At 37.8% G+C, this 21,269-nt stretch overlaps 1 protein-coding gene across 1 annotated transcript; it reads right to left on the reverse strand.

The window, feature by feature from the left end:
- Positions 1–3,842: 3,842 nt before the first annotated feature.
- On the reverse strand, positions 3,843–6,072 carry LOC114353783 (zinc finger MYM-type protein 5-like). The gene is made up of 3 exons (XM_028305893.1): positions 5,937–6,072; positions 5,105–5,357; positions 3,843–4,582 (listed from the first exon to the last, which is right to left on the reverse strand). Exons 2-3 carry the CDS (start codon positions 5,346–5,348, stop codon positions 3,843–3,845), a joined length of 984 nt encoding a protein of 327 aa, XP_028161694.1. The 5' UTR covers positions 5,349–5,357; positions 5,937–6,072.
- Positions 6,073–21,269: the final 15,197 nt, after the last annotated feature.

Below are 21,269 nucleotides of genomic sequence, written 5' to 3' on the forward strand. Positions count from 1 at the left end.
ACAAACTTTAATCTCCAAATTAGTAACTTAACATGATCATTAAGGGTTCAAACTCATCCCCACGGTTACAGGAAATGTTTTGGTGTAAGTCTCAAAAATTTCCCATTTGTAACTTTGCTCTTATCCGTGCTTTTGGGCTCCATCGGATTTGAAACGCCTTAATTAGGTCAGCGATACATCAGGTTAATTAACCTACTTTATTAATTAGTATGTTGTCTATTTTGGATGAAACTTAGTGTGAAAGTTGCAAAACTTTTTCTAAACGCGGGCGTATTTAACTTGATAGCTTAGTGGAATTATTTACTTGATAGAATTAATGCATTTTTTTAACCCCGTTAACCTCTCGTGGTAACCATAATACTTATGCTTGTTTATCAGTCTATAACTTCTATAGTACCCCTGTTGAATTGTGATTACTTTAGTTAAATAAAAGATTATTTGCGGATAAAACAGAACAATGTATTTTGCGGTAAAAATGTACGACGGAAGAGCGATGACAGAGCAGTGTTACCAACACAAACATTAAACAAATTAACACTAATACAGTTCTACCAATATAATAGTAGAAAATGTTGCGTTCAGTATCTAACAACCCCCCATTGATTCCGACATTGAGCTTTCGGTGTGGTAAAAATTAAATGTGCATCATAATAAAACTGTTAATATCCATTTAGTCCCAATTGATTCTGGGTTTTTTGGTCCATACATTAACACCCGTATTCACAAACGATACTTGCTTATGTGAAGCAGCAAATCGAACGCACAGCGTTGACTAGAGCTCTGTGATTGGTTCGTGTGTGACCCTGTGCGTCCACGCGCACTGTGAGACCTCATAGTAATGTTTGTGAATACGGGCGTTAGGACGTTCATGAAATCTTTTTCAGGTTTTGAGTTAGGTACAGGGTAAAGCCTTGTACTCGTAGTATTTGTATTGTTATGGTCACTGTCATAAATTATTAGACTATCCAAGTACTTTCCGGAACTAATTTTGAATTCGTGTTCGTCGCTATGACATACGCACACCATTATGTCATAGTAAACATGAATATAGTAAGTTCAATTTGAACAAGAAATGGATACTTAATAGGCGTCAATTTCCCCTAAGCTAAATACTTTTACCACGAATTTAATGCCATTTTTCTTTTATGAGTATTTATTTTAAGTTTTTAATTCCGAAATCTAATAGGTATTCCTACTATTTTAATTAAATGATACATTGAAGGATTTTGTACTTTTATTTTAGTTTTTCACACTATATTCTGGTCCGGGAGCACGTAGAATTTTGTCCAATGACCCCAAGCTACCCATCCTTATCGCTCGCGCGCAATTATATTGCTGTCGCGACTGTGGGACGGGCGCCCGCAGTGAATGTGCGAGCGTGTCAGCAACATAATTACGTGCGAGCGATAAGGATGGGTAGCTTGGGGTCATTGGACAAAATTCTACGTGCTCCCGGACCAGACTATAGTACTTTTAGCTCTTTGAAATTTAAAAAGCTGTCAGCTGTTTTTTTATTTTGTAACAAGAAAAACGAAGAAGTAACAGTCGGTATTTTAAATACATAACCACTATTGAAACAGTCTGTTACTTTAGCACGTTTAGTGATGCATTACATATTATTTAAGTTACTGACTCAATTTTCACTGTGACTACCCCGCCCCCCACTGATTTGAATTGCAAATTTTGAAAATGTTAAGCCATCATACGGCGTTATCGTGTGCATGATTTTTGCTTGCAACTCTACACTCTCATACAATATTCAAATACCTTATGTATTTTGTTTTCAGTGTTTTAACAAATATGTTTGAGTCAACAGCAGAAGTTGTGGAGATTTTTCCTTTGAAATCCCAGGTTATTTTAAATAAAAACAGCTCTATGAATTGAATAAAATAAGATTGAGTTTGAAAACTTATTGCAATTGAAACACCTGTATATTGTTAGTTTATATTGGAATCATGGCAAAAATACTTATTAGGTATCTATAATTCACCAAAAAATTGCAAATTTCGTCAGATTATAATTTGACGTAGGTACTTAGGTTGCAATCTAACCTAACCTGTTAATTTACAATCTCGCGCGTTATATTATAAACTGCCGTATTTCACAATTTCACGTTGAATATTTTTTGGCTTTGTGCATCACTACCCAATATCCGAGCCATAAAATATCTAAAATTAAAAATTCTTATTGCAAGCAACGTCCACAATAACTTCGGCGATTTAATAAACATCGTAAAATTACGAAGTAGGTATTTCAGCCGAAAACAAAAAGTGGGGATCGTATACCGTTCATGTTTGGTATAATTTATGAGAAGAAGTATTTTTCTACTCTGGTTGTGCAAGCTTTTTTACGTGTTGATCGCTTTGATGTCATTTTATAGGACTGCATTTTTTTTATCTTAAACGAGGAACCCTTAGCCAGCATCTCACCTGATGAAAAGTGGTGATTAGGCCGAAGGTGGTAGCGACCTTCCTCTTTCTCCTTCTTAACTGGAATCCTCACTGGAATGAATCACCCTGTATTTTGGACGAAAACCAACCTAGTCTTTCATATGCCGTCCGTTCGTTTGTTTCAGCCTAATGACGTCCACTGCTGGACAAAGGCCTCCCCAAGGTTTTCCATAATTAACAGTCCTGCGCTGCCCGCATCCAGGCTCTTCCCGCGACCTTTACAAGATCATCGGTCCACCTTGAAGGAGGCCTGCCCATGCTACGTCTTCCAGCCCGTGGTCGCCACTCGAGAACTTTTCTGCCCTAACGGCCATCGTCTCTACGAGCTATGTGCCACGCCCACTGCCACATGATTTTAGCAATTCTGCGAGCTATGTCGGTTACTTTGGTTCTCCTGCGGATCTCCTCATTTCTGATTCAAATTCAATGAACCAAATCCAAATGCCAATCCTAAAACTTATCAAAATTTTATACATCTTATAACTTGTACCCACGAAGGTTCCCGAATAGAAAGGGAATTTCTCCAAGACAGGTTGTCACATAAATTCAATTTCGTAGCTAAATGAAGATGCCGTCTTTCGCCGGATCGGTGACGCCAGTGGCGGCCCTAGCAAAAGTTTTAGGTGGTGCAAAATCTCAAAATGGCGCCCCGAGTTGTTCCTATACTATGTAGTTACTTTATCCGTGATTACCTACTAGTATTAGATCTGCCAAATTACTATAGATATATGAGGCAAGTACAATGATGACTATCGTGCTTGTCATAGCAGTTGTTCTGCTCATTCGCAATAAAAAAAATGACGTCAATCCCGCTTGTATTACCCTCATGCCCTGCTGAGGCAAATTGTACAGATGAGAAATAAAAACAGTTAAGTAATAATTTTGTTTCACAACTTTTATTCAAACTGATAGGCTACATACAGTCTTAAAAAAAAAAACTTCCAACAACCACTTTAATGAAAAACTTAAATGGCTACCTTTCTGGCTTTTGCGCTTGCAAATTTTTTTATTAATTCGGAATAATTTAGCTTCTGAGCAATAGCATTTTCTATGGACAAGATTCCAAGATCTGACAGTCTTTCCTGACACATAGTAGAACGTAGGTAAGTTTTTATAAGTTTCAATTTACTGAAGCTTCGTTCCCCTTTAGCGACAGTTACAGGTATAGTCAGCAAGATGCGAAGTGCTGTCCACACATTTGGGAAAATATCCTGCCAATCATTCTTTTTAATAAGTTGGAGAACTTTAAGTGGCTCTGCTGATTGAAGATCTTTTATTAATGGGTTCAAGCTCATAAGTTCCTCAACCAATTCACAACCAGACACGTCACATTTTTCCCCATCTGTTAAACTGATTTGCAAATCACTACAGGCTTTTTCCAATATGGATCTTTCAGGAATTATTTTNATTAGTCTCCTTATTTACAACACGACGAAGGTGCTCCATCATTACAATATCAAATTTTCCCAGTAACTGCACTAAACCCAGGAAATTACCATTATTAGGAGTGTATAAAGTTTCCGCTCCAGAACTCCCTCTAAACGATAAATTATTGCTTGCTAAGAAAAATACTATTGACATCATTCGTTCGAGGATAGCAACCCATCGTGTTTTCTCACTCTCAATCTGCTTTTGCAAGTGCTTGTCTATTCCACTGAAGTTCTTTAATCTAATTGACGCTTCTATCCAATTGTTCACAGCACGTCGATGATCTGAGGATGTTTCGTGAATTTTGAGACGCGTTGATAAGTGCCTCCAGTCGTCAAATCCTTCTTTTCCCAATCTAGACTGGGGATTTGTATTAAATAAACGGCAGCAAAAACAATGTACTTTATCTGCAGATTTAGAGTACACGAGCCATCTTCTTTTGAAAGTTTCCCCATTTGGCATTACTCTTTCAAAATGCATATTTGAAAAATGACGACCGTCAAGTTTCCTTGGGTAGTTTTCGTTACTCATTTGATTACTTACAGGGCCTTCAGTAATTATTTCATCTCTTGTCGCAGAGTCAATGAATGGCCATTCTGAAATATCATCATATTTTTTTTTTCTAAAAGGAGATGATGATGATTGTACATCGGATATAATTTCTTCCGAAATATTTTGAAATCCAGAAGAGGTTCCTGGAATACCTAAATAAATACAGAAAAAGTAAGTCCAGACGAAAAAATTATGAATTATGAACATTTCGCTAACTGAAACGAACGAGGTGAGGGAATAATTTGTATTAAAAGCTTCAAGCGTAATTTCATATTCCAACTACATAGTTCACTTGCTACTGTGCTTGGCGTTTGTAGACCGAATTGGAGGACGTCTTTAAGCTTCAGGATAGGATAGAATGGAATTGGAATTCTTGAGTGGCGCCCATGTCCCTACCGGAAGACGCAGCGCGGGCAGGTTCTCCTCAGGGTCAACCGATGACCTGGTGAAGGTCGCGGTAGCGCAAGACGGGACGTTGTCGGATGCTTTGGGGGAGACCTATATCTAGCAGTGACAAATGAATATACGCCAAATTAAATTAAGCATGTTTATGATTTTGGCCACTGAACTAGTTGGAAAATGAAATTACGCTTGAAGCTGCTAGTCTAATAACACCAATAGGTATTTTTTTGGAAAGTGAATGAAAATTTAGCAACAACGAAAATATAGAGAACCAGGTAAATCTTCTTGAATGTGTTGTTTTTCATCTTCATGAGCTTCGCCTGAAGAACTTTTATTAAGTAGGTCTTCTTCCGTTGCGTGGTGGAGTTGAACTAGTTCTGATGATAACGATTCAGATGATTTCTCAGGTCTCAAAAATTTCGATAATAATTTAGCTGCCTTCTCAGATTCTTCTTGCTTTTTCCGTTTTCTTTTTAAGTTTTGAGCACCAGATAATTTTTTTGGAGGCAGTGACATGATTTTTTTCTGTAAAAGATAAATTTATTAAATGTAATACAATACACCTATTATATGCTGCGATTACATAAAGTCCATTTCTTCCACGGTAACAAATCACAGAGTTAGGTTCGCTTTACAAAAAGAAAAAAATATTAATAACTAAAACAAAAAAAAAACACCCCGACTATGGAAAGCTCGCGTCGCGCTCTAAAAAGTATAGAAAAAGAAAATATTCTTGACAGACATTCTTCTCAACAAACTATTTAATATTTATCATCTATTAAGTAGACAACTTACATACAATTTTTATTTTTATACACAGATATATATGTAATGATGTTCAGAGGAAAGCCGTGGTCGTATGCCACCCTGCCCTAACAATCGCTTACTACTGTTAGAATGCATTGCAAATTGCAATACCCTTAAGATACGAGCTGAAAACATAACACTCCTTTAGGGTTCATCGCAGTCGGGTAATATATAAAAACAAATAATTAAGTACCTACATACATCCAAGATCTAATATCGCTAAATGACGTAGACTTATGTACCTACATTCATTATACTTACATGAACACGAACACGACCTGCTGCAACAGTACTTACCTTGAGTTTAATCTATAGAATAGCAATAATACAAGTAACTTTGCGCTAAATACACAATAAATACACTTGCGCGAGAATAAACAATGACAACAGGCTGGCGAAGCATCAGCAACTAACAGTTGACTGACACTGGCGCGGCGCANAAATAACTACCTATTGTCCTGAAGACTTTGCTATCGTGTAAAACGCTGTATAAACTATATACAGAAAAAAAATCATCGCTCTAGTTACATTTCTCCCATCGATTCTCAGCTCCGCCGCGTAAAAAACGTGTTTGGGATATTCACCCTTGAACGTGATTTTCTAAAAAAATGTCATTTAAATAAATTGCAGATTAATAGTGTAATGTGGGAACTTTACCTGGGAAAATTGCCGAAACAATTGCCGCTTTCAATCGGCATCATACATGTTGGGTCTGAAAATGAAATAAATAAGCATTAAAAATTGTAGTTTTAAGTAGATGCAAGTTATATTACAAACTAGCTTTCGCGTGGAATTTTGTCTGTCACAGAAAAACAATATCGCGCGCGTATTTGCTCACCGTTTAGACCTACCCTGGACTACGCCAAACATTTTAAAACCAAAATCAGCTCAATCAGCTCAGCCGTTCTCGAGTTTTAATCAGACTAACGAACATCAATTCATTTTTATTTATATAGAAGATAATATAGAAGATTAAAAGTTAGTATTAAGGTAACGTTATACAAAAAAATAAAAATAAAAAAACAATATAATATTGGATTTTTTCGCCACTTCTTCTTGACGCAGCCGATGTTGTCCAGTGTCCTGAAGTGGTGGTAGGGTAAGCTATACGTATTTGGGACGTGTATAAGAAGCACCTAACCTGAAAAGGGACTGTAGAAATTCAGCCTGTATAATTAGGTATTTAAATTGGCAACACACACTTGAAGAGCACTGTGTTATTTTTTGTTTTGTGTAAAACTTAAATATTAGTGTCTATCCACTTGATATGGCTGCCAAAGAATACCAAGTAAGTAATTATGTTGTTGTAAAGTAGTCTGGATGTTTGGACTAAAACAAAAATATTTCTTTCTTCCTTTCTAAATAGTATTTTTGAGACTTATTTGTTTTTTTTTAAATATCAAGTGAAAAAAAGAGAGAGCTTTAAAAAATAAGTAAAGAAGTTTTAATCCGCCATCTTCCGCATTGACACCTCACGTAACATACCTAATCGTTAATTTTTTCGGGCGGTTCGAAGTTCGCCGGGTCAGCTAAAACCCGATCGCCGCTTTCGTCCCGTCCGTACCAGAGCGTCGATGTGACGTCACGACTGCCAGGTGCGCAGATTACTCGAACGGGTTGTAGTTAATAATAAAAAATATTAAAACACTCACTTTCCGCACTAACAGTGCTCAGCACAACAATACACAACAGCAGTAGAATCTTCATGTTGCCCGAGTGACTCCTCCGATAATAGAACCAAAACATTTATAATGTGGCGCAAGATGATAACCTAAAGATATGCAACAAAACAATCATTTCTGCTATATGAACTAGGTATTTCCCGGGGCTTCACCCGCGTGTATATCGAACTGTCACAAAAAAATTGCAAGACAGTTTAGGGACTAAACTATCCTATGGTTTTCCTGGTTCACAAAATCCGTTTTTAACAAAATCAAATCTTCAAAAAAAATATTTTATTCAAGTTTGACCAGTATTTTGGCACACACCAAAATAGTGTAATAAGTACCTACATATGTCTATACCTGTTTTGTCTATCGACAATAATGCTGTTAAGTTTCATCAAAATCCGTTCAGTAGTGTTTGGGTGAAAGATTTAAAACAACCTAAAAAAGTTCCTCATATTAAGGTAAGTGCCCCCTACTTCGGTATATTAAGGCTCTTACGACTTTAACATTTTATTTAAAAATAACCAAGCATGATATCAGTATGAAAGCTTTTGTATGCTAAACTTTGGTCTTTTGACAGTAAGTTAATACATAATTTATAGTTATATAGTTTGAACTTTTTTTTTAATTAATTGTTCTGCCGACCTCTTGTTTGGATCCTGTTTCGTGACAAAATTTTGCTCTGTTTCTAAGTTCGTGAACTCATGTCCCCTATTTCGGGATAAGGTTTTATGCATACAGTTAAGATATTTTAATAATGATTAAGGGTTTAATAAATTTAAAAACGATAATAAAAATTTAGAATAAAATAATTATGTGAAATAGCCGAGCGAGCGAAGCCAGAGTCCCGCTCCAGTCATTCAGTAAAGTTCCAGAAACGAATCGGTCTATTCATTATTATTGGTTTAGGTTAGGTAATAACTGTGGCCTTACGTTTCATTCGCGAAGAACGTACTTCTGTACGTAGTATTTATTATTATTCTATGGTATGAGTGAAAATATTATGGTAATGTTTAGTGATAAAAGTGTTATGATAAAAAACAGTAGGAGTTTAAATATATTTACATAAATGATATTATTGATTACAATTTTCGGAAACATGAGTGTTATGAACATCGCCGGTAGCACTACAAATAGTATGAATGAAAACTTTAGGATGAAAAATTTTAGGAAGAGTGATCATTCGGATTTGAAAGCGTTAGGAAGAACAATTTCGGGTAAATAACTTTAGGTGAGCCAATATGGACCCGTAGAAAGAACATTGTACTAAAAAAAAACATTCCCTTATTTTTCAAAAGAAATAGAACTGCATTCAAAGATTCACAGAGTATGATGGTACTGGGCGTGGTGGTAGAGCCATTTACTGTCGCTGAAAGCAGAATTTTGAATCTTTGCTGGAAAGATACTATTCTAGCATACTGATAACAAGCAGGAAATAAGCACCTACTCGCGCCACTGATTATTACCGTTGAAGGTGAGCGAGGTTTTAAGGTAATTACGGGACCTCTTGTTCCCACCGCTGCAACTCCTGCGTAACCAGGATCTATATCTTGATGGTCAATAAACACCCAACCAGTTAAGGTCAAGTTTATACAAGGAGGAAGTTAAACTGTCATTGGATCCACAACAAAATTAACTAGTGATGACTTGCTCGGCCGTGGTGAAGATGATGATGGTGCTGCAATATAGAATTATGATCATGACTCGCGCAATTGATGGTTACCGCTGAACACGAGCGAGGTTCCAACATAAGTGATGACAGTACCGCTATGGTACAGCGACGTGAACTGGCTAGACCGCTCGAGCAGTCCGGGACACATGGCGTGTGACGTCACACTCACCTCGATGACGTGCTCGACGACGGCGGCGGGGCTGGTCTCGTAGGCGACGCGCAGCGAGACCTCGCACGAGCAAATCCCACCACCACCCATGGTTCTTCCTGCCTCACGGCGTACGAACCGAATCTCGGGAGAGCGCGCAGGTACTTGCTCTGGGCTCTTTCCCCGGGCGCTTTGCTTGACTCCCTACAAATTTCTCTTATCCTTGTCCCTTCTCATTGTCAATTCTCCCCCTTCTGGGGCTTGACACCACAAATACGGTACTTCGCGTCGGGCTGCTAACGTTGATGAATGTCATCACTTCTCGTAACTTCGCCTGATTGTGTGCCAGGAGTGCGCGAACTCGCGCAGCGCGATCCAATTACTACGACTACTCGTGAGGTCCTGGTGATAAACAGGTCCTTGCTCGGCTCTCCGTATCGCATCCAGCATCTTCTGTCGAGCTTCTTCATAAAGGTTATGCACGAGCAGTCCGGGACACATGGCGTGTGACGTCACACTCACCGCGATGACGTGCTCGACAACGGCGGCGGGGCTGGGCTCGTTGGCGACGCGCAGCGAGACCTCGCTCGAGCAGTCCGGGACACATGGCGTGTGACGTCACACTCACCGCGATGACGTGCTCGACGACGGCGGCGGGGCTGGTCTCGTTGGCGACGCGCAGCGAGACCTCGCACGAACCAGTGTTGTTCCTGACAAATTTAGGGTTGCCGTATTCTAATTCTAAAATTGCCGGATTTTTAAGGAAAACTAAGAAAATTGCCGTATTGTATAAAATCTTTATTTGGAAAGTTTAAATTTAAAAAAAAATACAAGTGATGTATTATGTACTATGCGTATACTACTTTTAAACTTACTTTTTTTATTCTTCACTTTTTAAGGTTTTGAATAATTTAGTCCAAGAACCTACCCGAACAAAAGTGAAGAATCTACCAAAATGAGAAAATAACGATTTTAGACATTAAAATCTCAGAGATAAGGTTGCATTTTTGGCGTTTCTTTTCGTGGCGCTTCTACTTCATCTATGGTTTACAAGTTTTTTCGTTCCATTAGACGAAATATTTATTTTTTGTTTACTAAAAACTCATGAAAAACTCATAAAACTCTACTTTACTCAATTGCCGTATATTTTGATACGGTAATCAAAGTGCTGCCGTATACCGTATTTATGGTGCCTAAGATGCCTGAATGCCGTATATTACGGCAATTGCCGTATCAAGAACAACACTGCGGCGCACACAACTGAAGTGACGAGACGGACGACCGACGGACGAAAGAAATTTCACCTCTCTCCCTCGCACGTCGCCTGCCTGCTTCTGTTATCAAAGAAAGCCGCCCTGCACGCTGCCGCCGCCCGTTTGCGCTCCAGATGGATCGTCGGTCAATAACGATTTTTTTTAATAATCGTTTCGGTGACGTGTGGCGAAAGCGGGCGCGTTTCGATTGATTTCGGCGCCCCCCATAACCGGCGCCCGGTGCAGTCGCACCGCTCGCACCGCCCTAGGGCCGCCACTGGGTGACGCCTATCGGCCGATGTACGTTGCTCGCTTTGTTATAAGTACGTACTTACGAAAGAGGAAAGACTACGCCGAAACTACGTAGTACTTGGAGTATTTTATTTTTCTTTTCGAGTATTTTTAACAGCAATAAATACAAAGTTGAACTTTCTTACCACTGACAGATGTAAGTAGTGCAGGTAAGACGTGACATTTGAACATCACGTTCATGCTCACAGATGCAAAGTTCTCAATAACTACTTCTTAATCATGTCAGCCTATACCAAGTAGTCCACAGAGCACAATCTCTCACATTTCTCATCCAGTTGCTGTCTGTTTCTTAAGATGCTCTCCATCAAGCAGGGGTGCGACCTCTTCTACGTCAGGGAATGCTTTGCGCATACCCACTGTGACACATGGGACGATCAGTAGATTATGTGGGACTCTCCACACACGGGAAAATCCTGCCTATTGAAATCCGACGGTGTCCACCGGAGCCAAATGAAACGGAGCCGCGAATTATTATCCTAACTGGACAATTCGTCCGCAGATCCATCTCAGCGAGGTCTTTTTTGATCGAACTTCTCCGGCTTCCAGAGATCCCTCAAACACTATGTTTGCTCAGAAGTAGTGTCTATTAGAAAATCCGTTTACACCACAGTGTGTCATCATCATCATCATCATCATTTCAGCCACAGGACTTCCCCTGTTAAACATATGCCTCCCCTAAGTGCCACATTGTGTGATAGGCTAAAATTACTTCGTTATCAATCCACGAAGGAATAAAGTAACAAAATTAACATTTGTAATAGAAAACCCTGGTGTCAATAAAGAAAGGCCGTAATTCTTTCGGGATATAACTCAGGCTGAACTTTATCGGCAATTGTAACTTTGTGGAGTCATTCCTTCATTTGTGGAATTTCCAACGAAACATCAGATTGCTTGTTTTGATGGAAAATTGTGAAGTATATGTATTTTGAGAATATGGTACAGGAACAGGTAGATGAAATCCTTTAAATATTTTTATGTAGACATTGTCACAAATAATTGAAAGCAGGCTTCAAAATAGGAGGTAAAATCCACGTAACAGAGTATTTTTATACATAAAATATACATAAATTCTTGAACAGCTAAATATAGAATTTTAGTCAAGATGAATCCCAAAATACCGTCATAGATCACAATTTCTACGTACCTAATTTTTTTCATCCAACATACCTACATTATTATTATATCAGTGCCATAAACCATGATCTATGAAAGGATCTTCTCGGCCAAATTACTTTAGTGCCTGTAGACGAAAGTATCTTCTCATCTAAAATACCTAAATGCCTAAAGACAAAAGTATTTTCTGGTCCAAAATATCTTTATGCATAAAGGGCTATGTTCAGCACTGGATGTCCTGTTACTAAAATAATGAGATTGTCACAATTGTAAACACTACTTATTAACGTTTTAGTTTTAATAACAAGTTTGTTTTCCGGGTTAATTGTATGACTAGACATAGATGCGTCAATTTAGAAATTTTCTTACAAACTTTAATGACCTCATATCCTTGTGCATATAGTAAATATTTTGTTACAAAAATAATAAACAGGCCAAGAGTGTCTACATCGTCACTATTTGTTTATTTTGTCAAACTGCATTAATTGAGGAAGGAAATAACAATTAAAACAGTAGTACCTTGTGACTAATTAAGTGGGGCTAATTACGTGTCAGTGATTATGAGATGTTCTTTAACGGGTCGCTCAGTGTCTTAATATATGGGACTATTCCCACCTCTCGTTCCCACCGCTGCAACTCCTGTGTAGCCAGGATCTTCAGCTTGACCGCCAATAAACCAAACCAGTGAAGGTCAAGTTTGTCCCGGGGGAAAGTTAAACTGTCATTAGACCACCCCCACTTTCTCTGGATGACGTCAAAGGTGAATAACTGGGAAATATGCGAAGTTCAGGCCTCCTCAAGCCGTCTGACCAACGGGGAGAGTGCAGACCAAATCCTCCATTTGCCTTTAGAAGAGAGTGGTAGGTCATTATCTTGCAGTATAGACTAAATGACCTGATGATAATGATGATGAACTAATCCTTAGTTTAAGTTTTCTGTGATATTGGGAAGAAAACCATAAAATTGATCAAAATGGAGTCCAAACGACATCGCGAAACAAAACATAGGATGGAAGGATTTCAAGTTTAATCTTGTTGAGTTACGGTTTGTGAATACAGCTTTGCCATAGTATAAGTGATAACCGCAAATCCACTACAAATTAATGTTTTAAGTATTTATTTATTGAATTTTTTATCACCTAAAAAATAAAAGTTCTGTAAAAAAATATCCTCTCTAAATAATAAAAAAAAAATAATAGGATTTGACTTACACTCCCTATGCGCTGGCTAGACGGGTTAAGGAAATTCTAAGTAAGTATGAAGAATAATACTAAGTCTTATTGGAACACATCCACTCAATCAGGAATTTACATGTCGCCCTCCTTGCAGTGTAGCTAAATGACTTTATGATAATTGATTATAACTTGAACTTAGAATTTTATTGTGTATTAATTATTTTTCTTTTTTTAAATGATGATGATGATGAAAAAGTAACTGTAGGATACAAAATAAAGCAGTTCTTTTTTTTTCGTAATCCATTAAGTACACATAAGTTTGAATTAAAATTGAATTACTAACTTTTTTGACAAATAGATTTAGCTTTACTTACCCTTCTTTAACTGTGGTTTTACTTAGGGCGATTAACGAAAAATTAAACCGATCCGAAGTGTCGCAGTCCTGCTCATTACTGAGTACTAATTAAATAAGTTTGAACAGAACTGCCGACTGCTACAACATTTCAGATTAAGAAACGGGATTGGAGGAGGCTGGCAGTTATAGCTTTGACCAATGTATCCAAAATGTAAACTCTTTTCTTGGTTCAGACCAGTCGATAGATTAATTACAGACGTTACAGTAAGACTTCTATCCGATTGAAAATAAGTTACTGGGGATATCTAAATGGACATAATTATACATATAATTCAAAGGTGACTGACTGACTGACATAGTGATCTATCAACGCACAGCCCAAACCACTGGACGGATCGGGCTGAAATTTGTCATGCAGGTAGATGTTATGACGTAGGCATCCGCTAAGAAAGGATTTTACGAAACTCCACCCCTAAGGGGGTAAAACGGGATCCAAGCGTACGAAGTCGCGGGCGGCCGTTAGTTAAGTTATAAAATATCATATTCGTGATAGATTTGATTTCGAAATCGCTTAAGGAATGACCAGGATATTTTTTATTTTTATGATGAATATTACTTCCAAAATGGCCGGATCGAAGTGATTTCGGAATAAAAACTCTCATGTATTTTAATACTTTGTGTAGGGTAACTTTTTGTTCTGCACTACGGGACTTAGCGGAATGTTTACCTACTACCTCAGATTTAATTCGAATGTTTTGTACAGGTCAGTAAATGTAACATTAATGACAGATTCAATTTTGTTATCGCTTCACAACATATCAATTTATTATTTATTTATAATGAGTCGACCAAGCTACCACAACACTATTGCATCGCTTTTCCTCAAAAATATGAAAAAATAATAACCCGTTCATTTACCCACAAAAAATAGCAAAATTGCAAAACGTGCCGTCTCCATTCCTTATCGGCTCTGCCCCAAAGTTGGGGAAGTCATGAATTTTGGGGGAGATAACGAGGAATTATCCCCTGACTTTGCCCAGTCGGAGTAATTAAATCTGGATCTGTAAACATTTCACGCTTTCATTACGGCTGCCATTATTAATTATCAATGTAACAAGCTTTTAGATTTATGAGGAAACTACTCGAAGAAAGAGCAAAGTATGTGTATGTACTCAGAGGGCCTAGTGTGTGTTTACTTACATCAAACGCGCTCACTAGTGAGCGCGTCAAAAAATGACATAATGTGTGACGGATTGTACAGCGCCCCTAGCGGGAAACGTTCAAAAACTAAAATTTAAATACATTTGATGTATCCTCACACTCAGCCCACAGGTCTTGAAATGCTTGTAGTTTTATCAAGGAATCAAAGTTGCTTAACGGGACTATTCCCACCTCTCGTTCCCACCACTGCAACTCCTGTGTAGCCAGGATCTACAGCTTGACCGCCACAAAAACCCAACCAATGAAGGTCAAGTTTGTCCCGGGGGAAAGTTAAACTGTCATTGGTTAACAATCAAAGTTGCTTGTATAATTTTACTTTTAATATGATACAAATACATGGCTGTATATTTATTTCATCATCATCATCATAATTTCAGTGGCGGTCCACTTCGGAACGTCTTGGAATATTGTAATAATTGTTTCTTTCTTTCTTTACAATCTCTCGCTTTTTTCATCGAGCTTCTTACTAACCAGTTATCATTCTAATTAATTCACGCGTCCATGAGTTTTATAAGTTTTCATAATATTTTTCCTTAGAGAGATGCGATTTCGTTGCGATTCCGTAACTGAATCCCCAGAAGTGTGTTATTATTTTATCAAATACGTATGTATAAGTAGGTATGTTTGCCGATCTAATTAACACATTCTCTGCCGCGGCGCCTCGATCCAGTACAGGTGAGGTCACCGATGACCTACGCGGCAGAGAATGTGTTAAGACATCGAAATTAAATGAACCCTTTTTTTTGTTGTGAAAGAAACCATAACGGTAAATCTAGATCCGAACATCTGCAAAATGGAATATAGGTAATTCGTTATTGACGTGAACAATCCCAACTATATTTTATATATATATATATATATTATATATATATATATATATATATATATAATATTATAAATGCGAAAGTAACTCTGTCTGTCAGTCTGTCTGTCTGTCAGTCTGTCTGTCTGTCTGTCTGTCTGTCTGTCTGTCTGTCTGTCTGTTACACTTTCCCGCTTAAACCTCGCAACCGATTTTGATGAAATTTGGCATAGAGATAGTTTGAGTCCCGGGAAAGAACATAGGATAGTTTTTATCCCTGTTTTTGAAACAGGGACGCGCGCGTAAAGTTTTTCTGTGACAGACATAATTCCACGCGGGCGAAGCCGCGGGCGGAAAGCTAGTACTCGTTATATTTTCCAAAGAAACAAACTTAAGAAAACAGCGAAAGCATCCAACAGTCAACAAAACTGCACAATTCCCTGCAACTTCATCGTGAATAGAAGACGACAAAATGTTTATACCAGCGGAATTTTTCGGAACTAATTTTGTGAGCCTTATTTCAATGATACAAAGTCCGTTTTTGAATTAACTGCGATGCAAGCGCTGATGCAACATACTTCACGATTGGGGCGATGTATAGACGTAATATGAAATAGGTCCGTAGTAAGCTTCGGCCAAATCAACGCGTTTGTTCGCGTCGGTGATGGCGATAGCGATTACTACGCAGCACCTCAGCGCTAATCCACGCTAAATTTTGTCAGTGTGTGCGTGCGCGCCGAATACGTATTGGCGCGCTCACATACAAACCGCGCTCGGGCGTTTCTATGAAGATGACCTAGTCATTTGTATTTACTCTGATTAACGCGACCAATCACAGGACGCGTTGATGTGAACTAATCGCTACAAATTCACACACGATGTCTGATTGCCATTGCCATCGCGCACGCAGGCTGCACGCGTTGGTTTGGCCGAGCCTGTAGGCAGGGAATAGCAAATATTTTACTTCCCCTAGATCGCGTCGTTCGAGAGGAAAGCAAGCAACGCCGGGCGCAAACATTAGCTCACGGCTGCTTTTGAACGATGGAAAATTATGCTTATCTTTGTAGAGTTCAATTAATATCATTATGTATTGTAGTCGTATATTGTTAAAATATGTCAGGCTGTCAAAGGTTGACTGGAAGAAAATGTCACAAGTTCGCCGTTGCGGTCCATAATTGCGTTAGTAACTATTCACTTGGCCTATTTTATGGTCGAGTGAAGCGATGGCTGGTTCACTCGTCATGTCTGTGAACAGGCGCTGCTTTCGGGGACTGGTCAATCCAAGTTATTCAAATTTATGTATGCGAGTCATTTCTACTAGTATCTTAATATGTAAGTCTAGATATTAGCACGTCACTAACTTGTTTAATATACCACNCTAGATATTAGCACGTCACTAACTTGTTTAATATACCACGCAATCTTGTATACCCATTCTTATAAGATACACCATACAAGAATGCATGGTAAATTCAGTGAACTGCTCCTGAATCGAATGTACCTACTACTACTATTTCTATTTATTTATATTAACCGGCAGACAGTGGTGACTGAGTTTGGTTCGGCGCTTCTTCTCAGCACTTGCCAAATGTTGGTCTCGAAGTCTCTCCTTAAGAGCAAAATGACGATTTGTAAGCACTATTTATTAGTCCAAACAAATAAAGAAATTTTGACTTTGACTTTGACTTTATCGATTAAAATACCTACAAAAGGGACAAATGTAATAAAATGATTTTACTCAAGAGTTGACTAATAAAACCCAAACCAATGGTAATAACATGGTTTGACACCATTAATTAATTAACACAACGAAGTTTCTTAATAATTAACCACAAGTACACATTTCAATTAATTTATGACTAGTCATACGAGTATGACTGTACAAGAAACCGTAATTTATTTAGGTCAACTGATTATTCTACTATTTCTAAGTATACTATGTTCATGACTTAATAATTCATGTTTTTTGTTATAATATTGAATCCTCCTACAATACCAGCCGGGCTAGGTAGGATACGCGTCATGATAAAATCTTATCGACGAAAAAACTTATCGTGCAAAATCGATAAAATGACATGATAAAAGTTCATCCTGGCTTAAGGGATCTGTCAACATGCCTAAAATAAGCTCAGACTGTACTAGACTGACGCATTGGGCGGTTGCAAACAAATCAATTAATATTAACTCGTGCCTTCCTAATTAATCACCACTAAAATGATTCATTTAATCGAGTAAATTCAGTCTGTGTTTGACCACACTAGAGTGCACTCCACTTTACGCTTACCAATTTAATTACACGTCAAAATGAGTAGAAAAAGTGTAATTACAGCAGTTCTGTGTCTCTTAATCATGGACTATGTGACATCAGCACAGGACATAATATTCTTCAGTGACAATGAGTTGGATAAGTTAGTGACAGTGAAACCTAAAGTTAACAGAGGACCCCAAAGGAATGGCGTATGGTTACTAAATATACCTCGCGCAGCTAAAAATGAATTGGTGGTGGTTAACAGGAATATATTCGTCAGCGCAAATTGTCCGATGGACTTTGACAGAATCGGCGATTGTTGTATAAGAGGAGATATTGATTATGAAGAAGTCAGCAAGTTAAATTGCTAACAGACTGTGAGAAAGTTGAAAGTCATTATAGTTTTTTAGTGGAAAATTTTTGTACAACAGAAGAACACCAAATCAGTGTTAAAAGAATGAAAGTTACAAAGAAGGAGATGATAATACAACCACTGCTTAAGAAATTGTCAAAGAAAGTGGAAAGCCAGAAATATTGCTAACGAGTGATATCTGATGATGTGCTATGCATCGACCTTGCTGGAACATTACCAACACTTACTTGCCCTGATCGTGAGACATGACAGACACATCATCAGCTCTCAGCAGTGGAATACAGGACTATAACCACCTCTCGATCCCACCGCTGCAACTCCTGTGTGGCCAGGATCTACAGCTTGACCGCCAATAAACCCAACCAGTGAAGTTCTTAAACTGTCATTGGACCCGCAACGAAATCAGAAGAACATAGGAGGAGTTCGAAGTTAAGGGTCGACTTCCATCCAGCAGTTGCAGTGGAGTATCATCAGTTTCTATACAGCAAGTTCAAGCAGACCAATGACCGTATGGTGGTTGAAATAAAGGAATGAATGTATAGAAAGTATGACAGTTATAGAGCGATAAGGCTATTTGTAAATACAGGGTGTCCCAGAATGGGTGAATCAAACTGCTAGGGAAGGTAGCTCTACTAATGTACTGTACCTAAAAAATATGAAAAAAAAATTGAGTTCGGATTTTTTTTTAAGTAAAGTGCTCTAAACTCGAAATCTAGTCATTATTTTCAAAAGTTTGTTTACAGATAAACGAAGCGATCATGTACAATTAATATTAGTAAGAAAAAAGTAGAAATAAACTCCAAACGCAGCAATTATAGCCAGATACTTAGGCAAAGCTGATTTATTTTCACTTTTTCAAAAACATTTTTTTTGTGTCTTTATGCGCTTTATTTTTTTGCTGCTAATGAGCAGAGCTACCTCCCCTAGCAGTTTGATTCATCCATCCTGGGACACCCTGTATATGAGGAGATTGTCATTACCGAAGGAATAAATGTCAGGAATATTGATGCCATATTTTCTGACTTTCCTCCATAGATCATGGGGTTTTTCAACTGTAACTATAGTAGGTAATATCATTAAGGTAAATAAATAAGTAGGCCCTAATGTTTTTGATTAATTATTCGAATGCATTGTAAATTTTTAACAGACATAATTATGTTTATAAAACTTAGGAGAACTAAAGTATTGAAGTGGTGTAAAATAGTAAGATGATTGATTCCTTTTGAGAGATTTGAAAATGTTACTTTGAAGAATGTAATTTTTTTTTTTTTTTTTTATTTGATAGAGACTTTAATGGCAGACTGAAACCTACACAGTCTGTGGCCTGATGGTGAGTTTACATCTTCAAAGGTCCTCACTAGCGAGCGCGTTAAAAAAATTAATGAAAATTTTAGTTCTTGAACGTTTCCGCTAGGGGCGCTATATAATCCGTCATACATTCAATATCACTTTTTTACGCCGTCGACATCGAATGCATTTGCCGTAAACTCACACTAGGCCCACTGAACTAAATCTATTTCTACTTCGGTGACATCACAATACTACCTACTTGATATTATTATAATAAAACGTATGCATTTAGGTACACAATAAGCTAAAAATAGGTATAACGTCGGTAATACCGATTGTTTATGTGTCTGTCAGTATTTTATCATGTAAAATTATTTAGTTATACTTTTAGTCATAAGTAAACATTACATTAGGTAATTATTATTGTAATAGGTAGTTTTTTTTATCATTAGGTATGTTTTTGGTTTTTGTCATAATTTGTAATTATGCCTAACCGTGAAGTGGTAGCAAAGTATATTTTGGTAATCTTATACAATAAATCTATAGATTGTACAACGTCTAGAAAAGAATGGTTTTTCAAAGTTATTCTTAGTAAAACTGTCTAGAAAAAAAAACAAAAGAAAAGATTTCAGAACTTCCTTCTTTTGTTAGTCAGTCAAAAATTCAAAATACTTTTTTTTTTGTTTTCTGATCTTTCAACAACAATCGTGTAAACTAACTCTAAAAGTAAATCAATTAAACAGATAGCAACTGTCAAAGTGTCTCATTTCCTGATTTTTACCAAGATTAGAAAAGAAAAATGATTAACATCTTAATTGTAGCACTAATGCTGACTAGCATGGTGTGGGACATCCACCCACAAGGTGTACCGACGACCTCATAAAGGTAGCAGGAAGGCGCTGGATGCAGGCCGCTACCAACCGGGCGATGTGGAAATCATTGGGGGAGGCCTATGTTTAGCAGGGGACGTCCTGTGGCTGAAATGATGATGATGATGATGAATGCTGACTAGGGATTAAGATTCATGGCTTCATCTACCAAAATAGCAAAAATCTGGAACCACCTGGCAGCAGCAATAGCTTCGTTTAGTTTACCTACAGTTTATACCTTTCTCGGTATAATTCTGCAACCCGAATACATTTTAAAAACCACTAATGTACTGTAGATGAAAGTGGTAGGCCCAAAGGTTCGTTCGTTTCAGCCGAAAGACGTCCACTGCTGGACAATGGCCTCCCCCAAGGTTTTCCACAAAGACCGGTTCTGCTCCGCTCGCATCCAGGCACCTCCCGCGACCTTCACGAGAACCTTGGTGGAGGTCGTGGGAGGTATTGTAAATTGTAAGTTACTGATTTTGTGGTTACTGTGACTAAATGTCAATGAGCTGTATCGATCTTTTAAGTTTGTTGTCCTGAAGTAGACAAGGTATATTTGACAGGAGTAAAAGTTTTTAAAAGCCAACTTGCAAGAAATAAATGATTTAATTCGAGAAAGAAACACGAAATAATCAACATAACGTATCATGTTATAATAAGAGGACATCTACTGCTTATACCTTTACTATGGTCAAAGATTCTTCCCGCCAAACTCGCAAACAAAATGGCCGCCCCACCAAAATGGCGGTCGTTCTAAATACCGTTACAAACTCCCGCATTCCTGTGGCTTGCAAAGGGTAGCTTATATTTAGAGACTTATTAAAACAAACCTGCACTTCATTAATTTCATGGCAACGTTTTGAAAATGATGAAATTTTGGGCTATTCCACTAAATAACTAACGGAATAACTTTCAAATGATAACAGGTACAAGTTATTTTCCTGCTTATTAGTACCTATTGTGCTCGGTTTTAATTAAAATTTAATTAAATTAAAAACTTCCTGCATTATGTGTTGCAGGTTGGTAAATGCCTACATAGAGTTGATTTAGTTCGAAAGGTATACAGGGTGGAAGCGATAAGTGATCTCACTCGATTATTTCTAAACTATACAAGATATTAAAAAACTAGT

This window comes from Ostrinia furnacalis, unplaced genomic scaffold (assembly GCF_004193835.3).
Source record: "Ostrinia furnacalis isolate ACB-3 unplaced genomic scaffold, ASM419383v2 OfSCF0183, whole genome shotgun sequence".
NCBI classification, from domain to species: domain Eukaryota; kingdom Metazoa; phylum Arthropoda; class Insecta; order Lepidoptera; family Crambidae; genus Ostrinia; species Ostrinia furnacalis.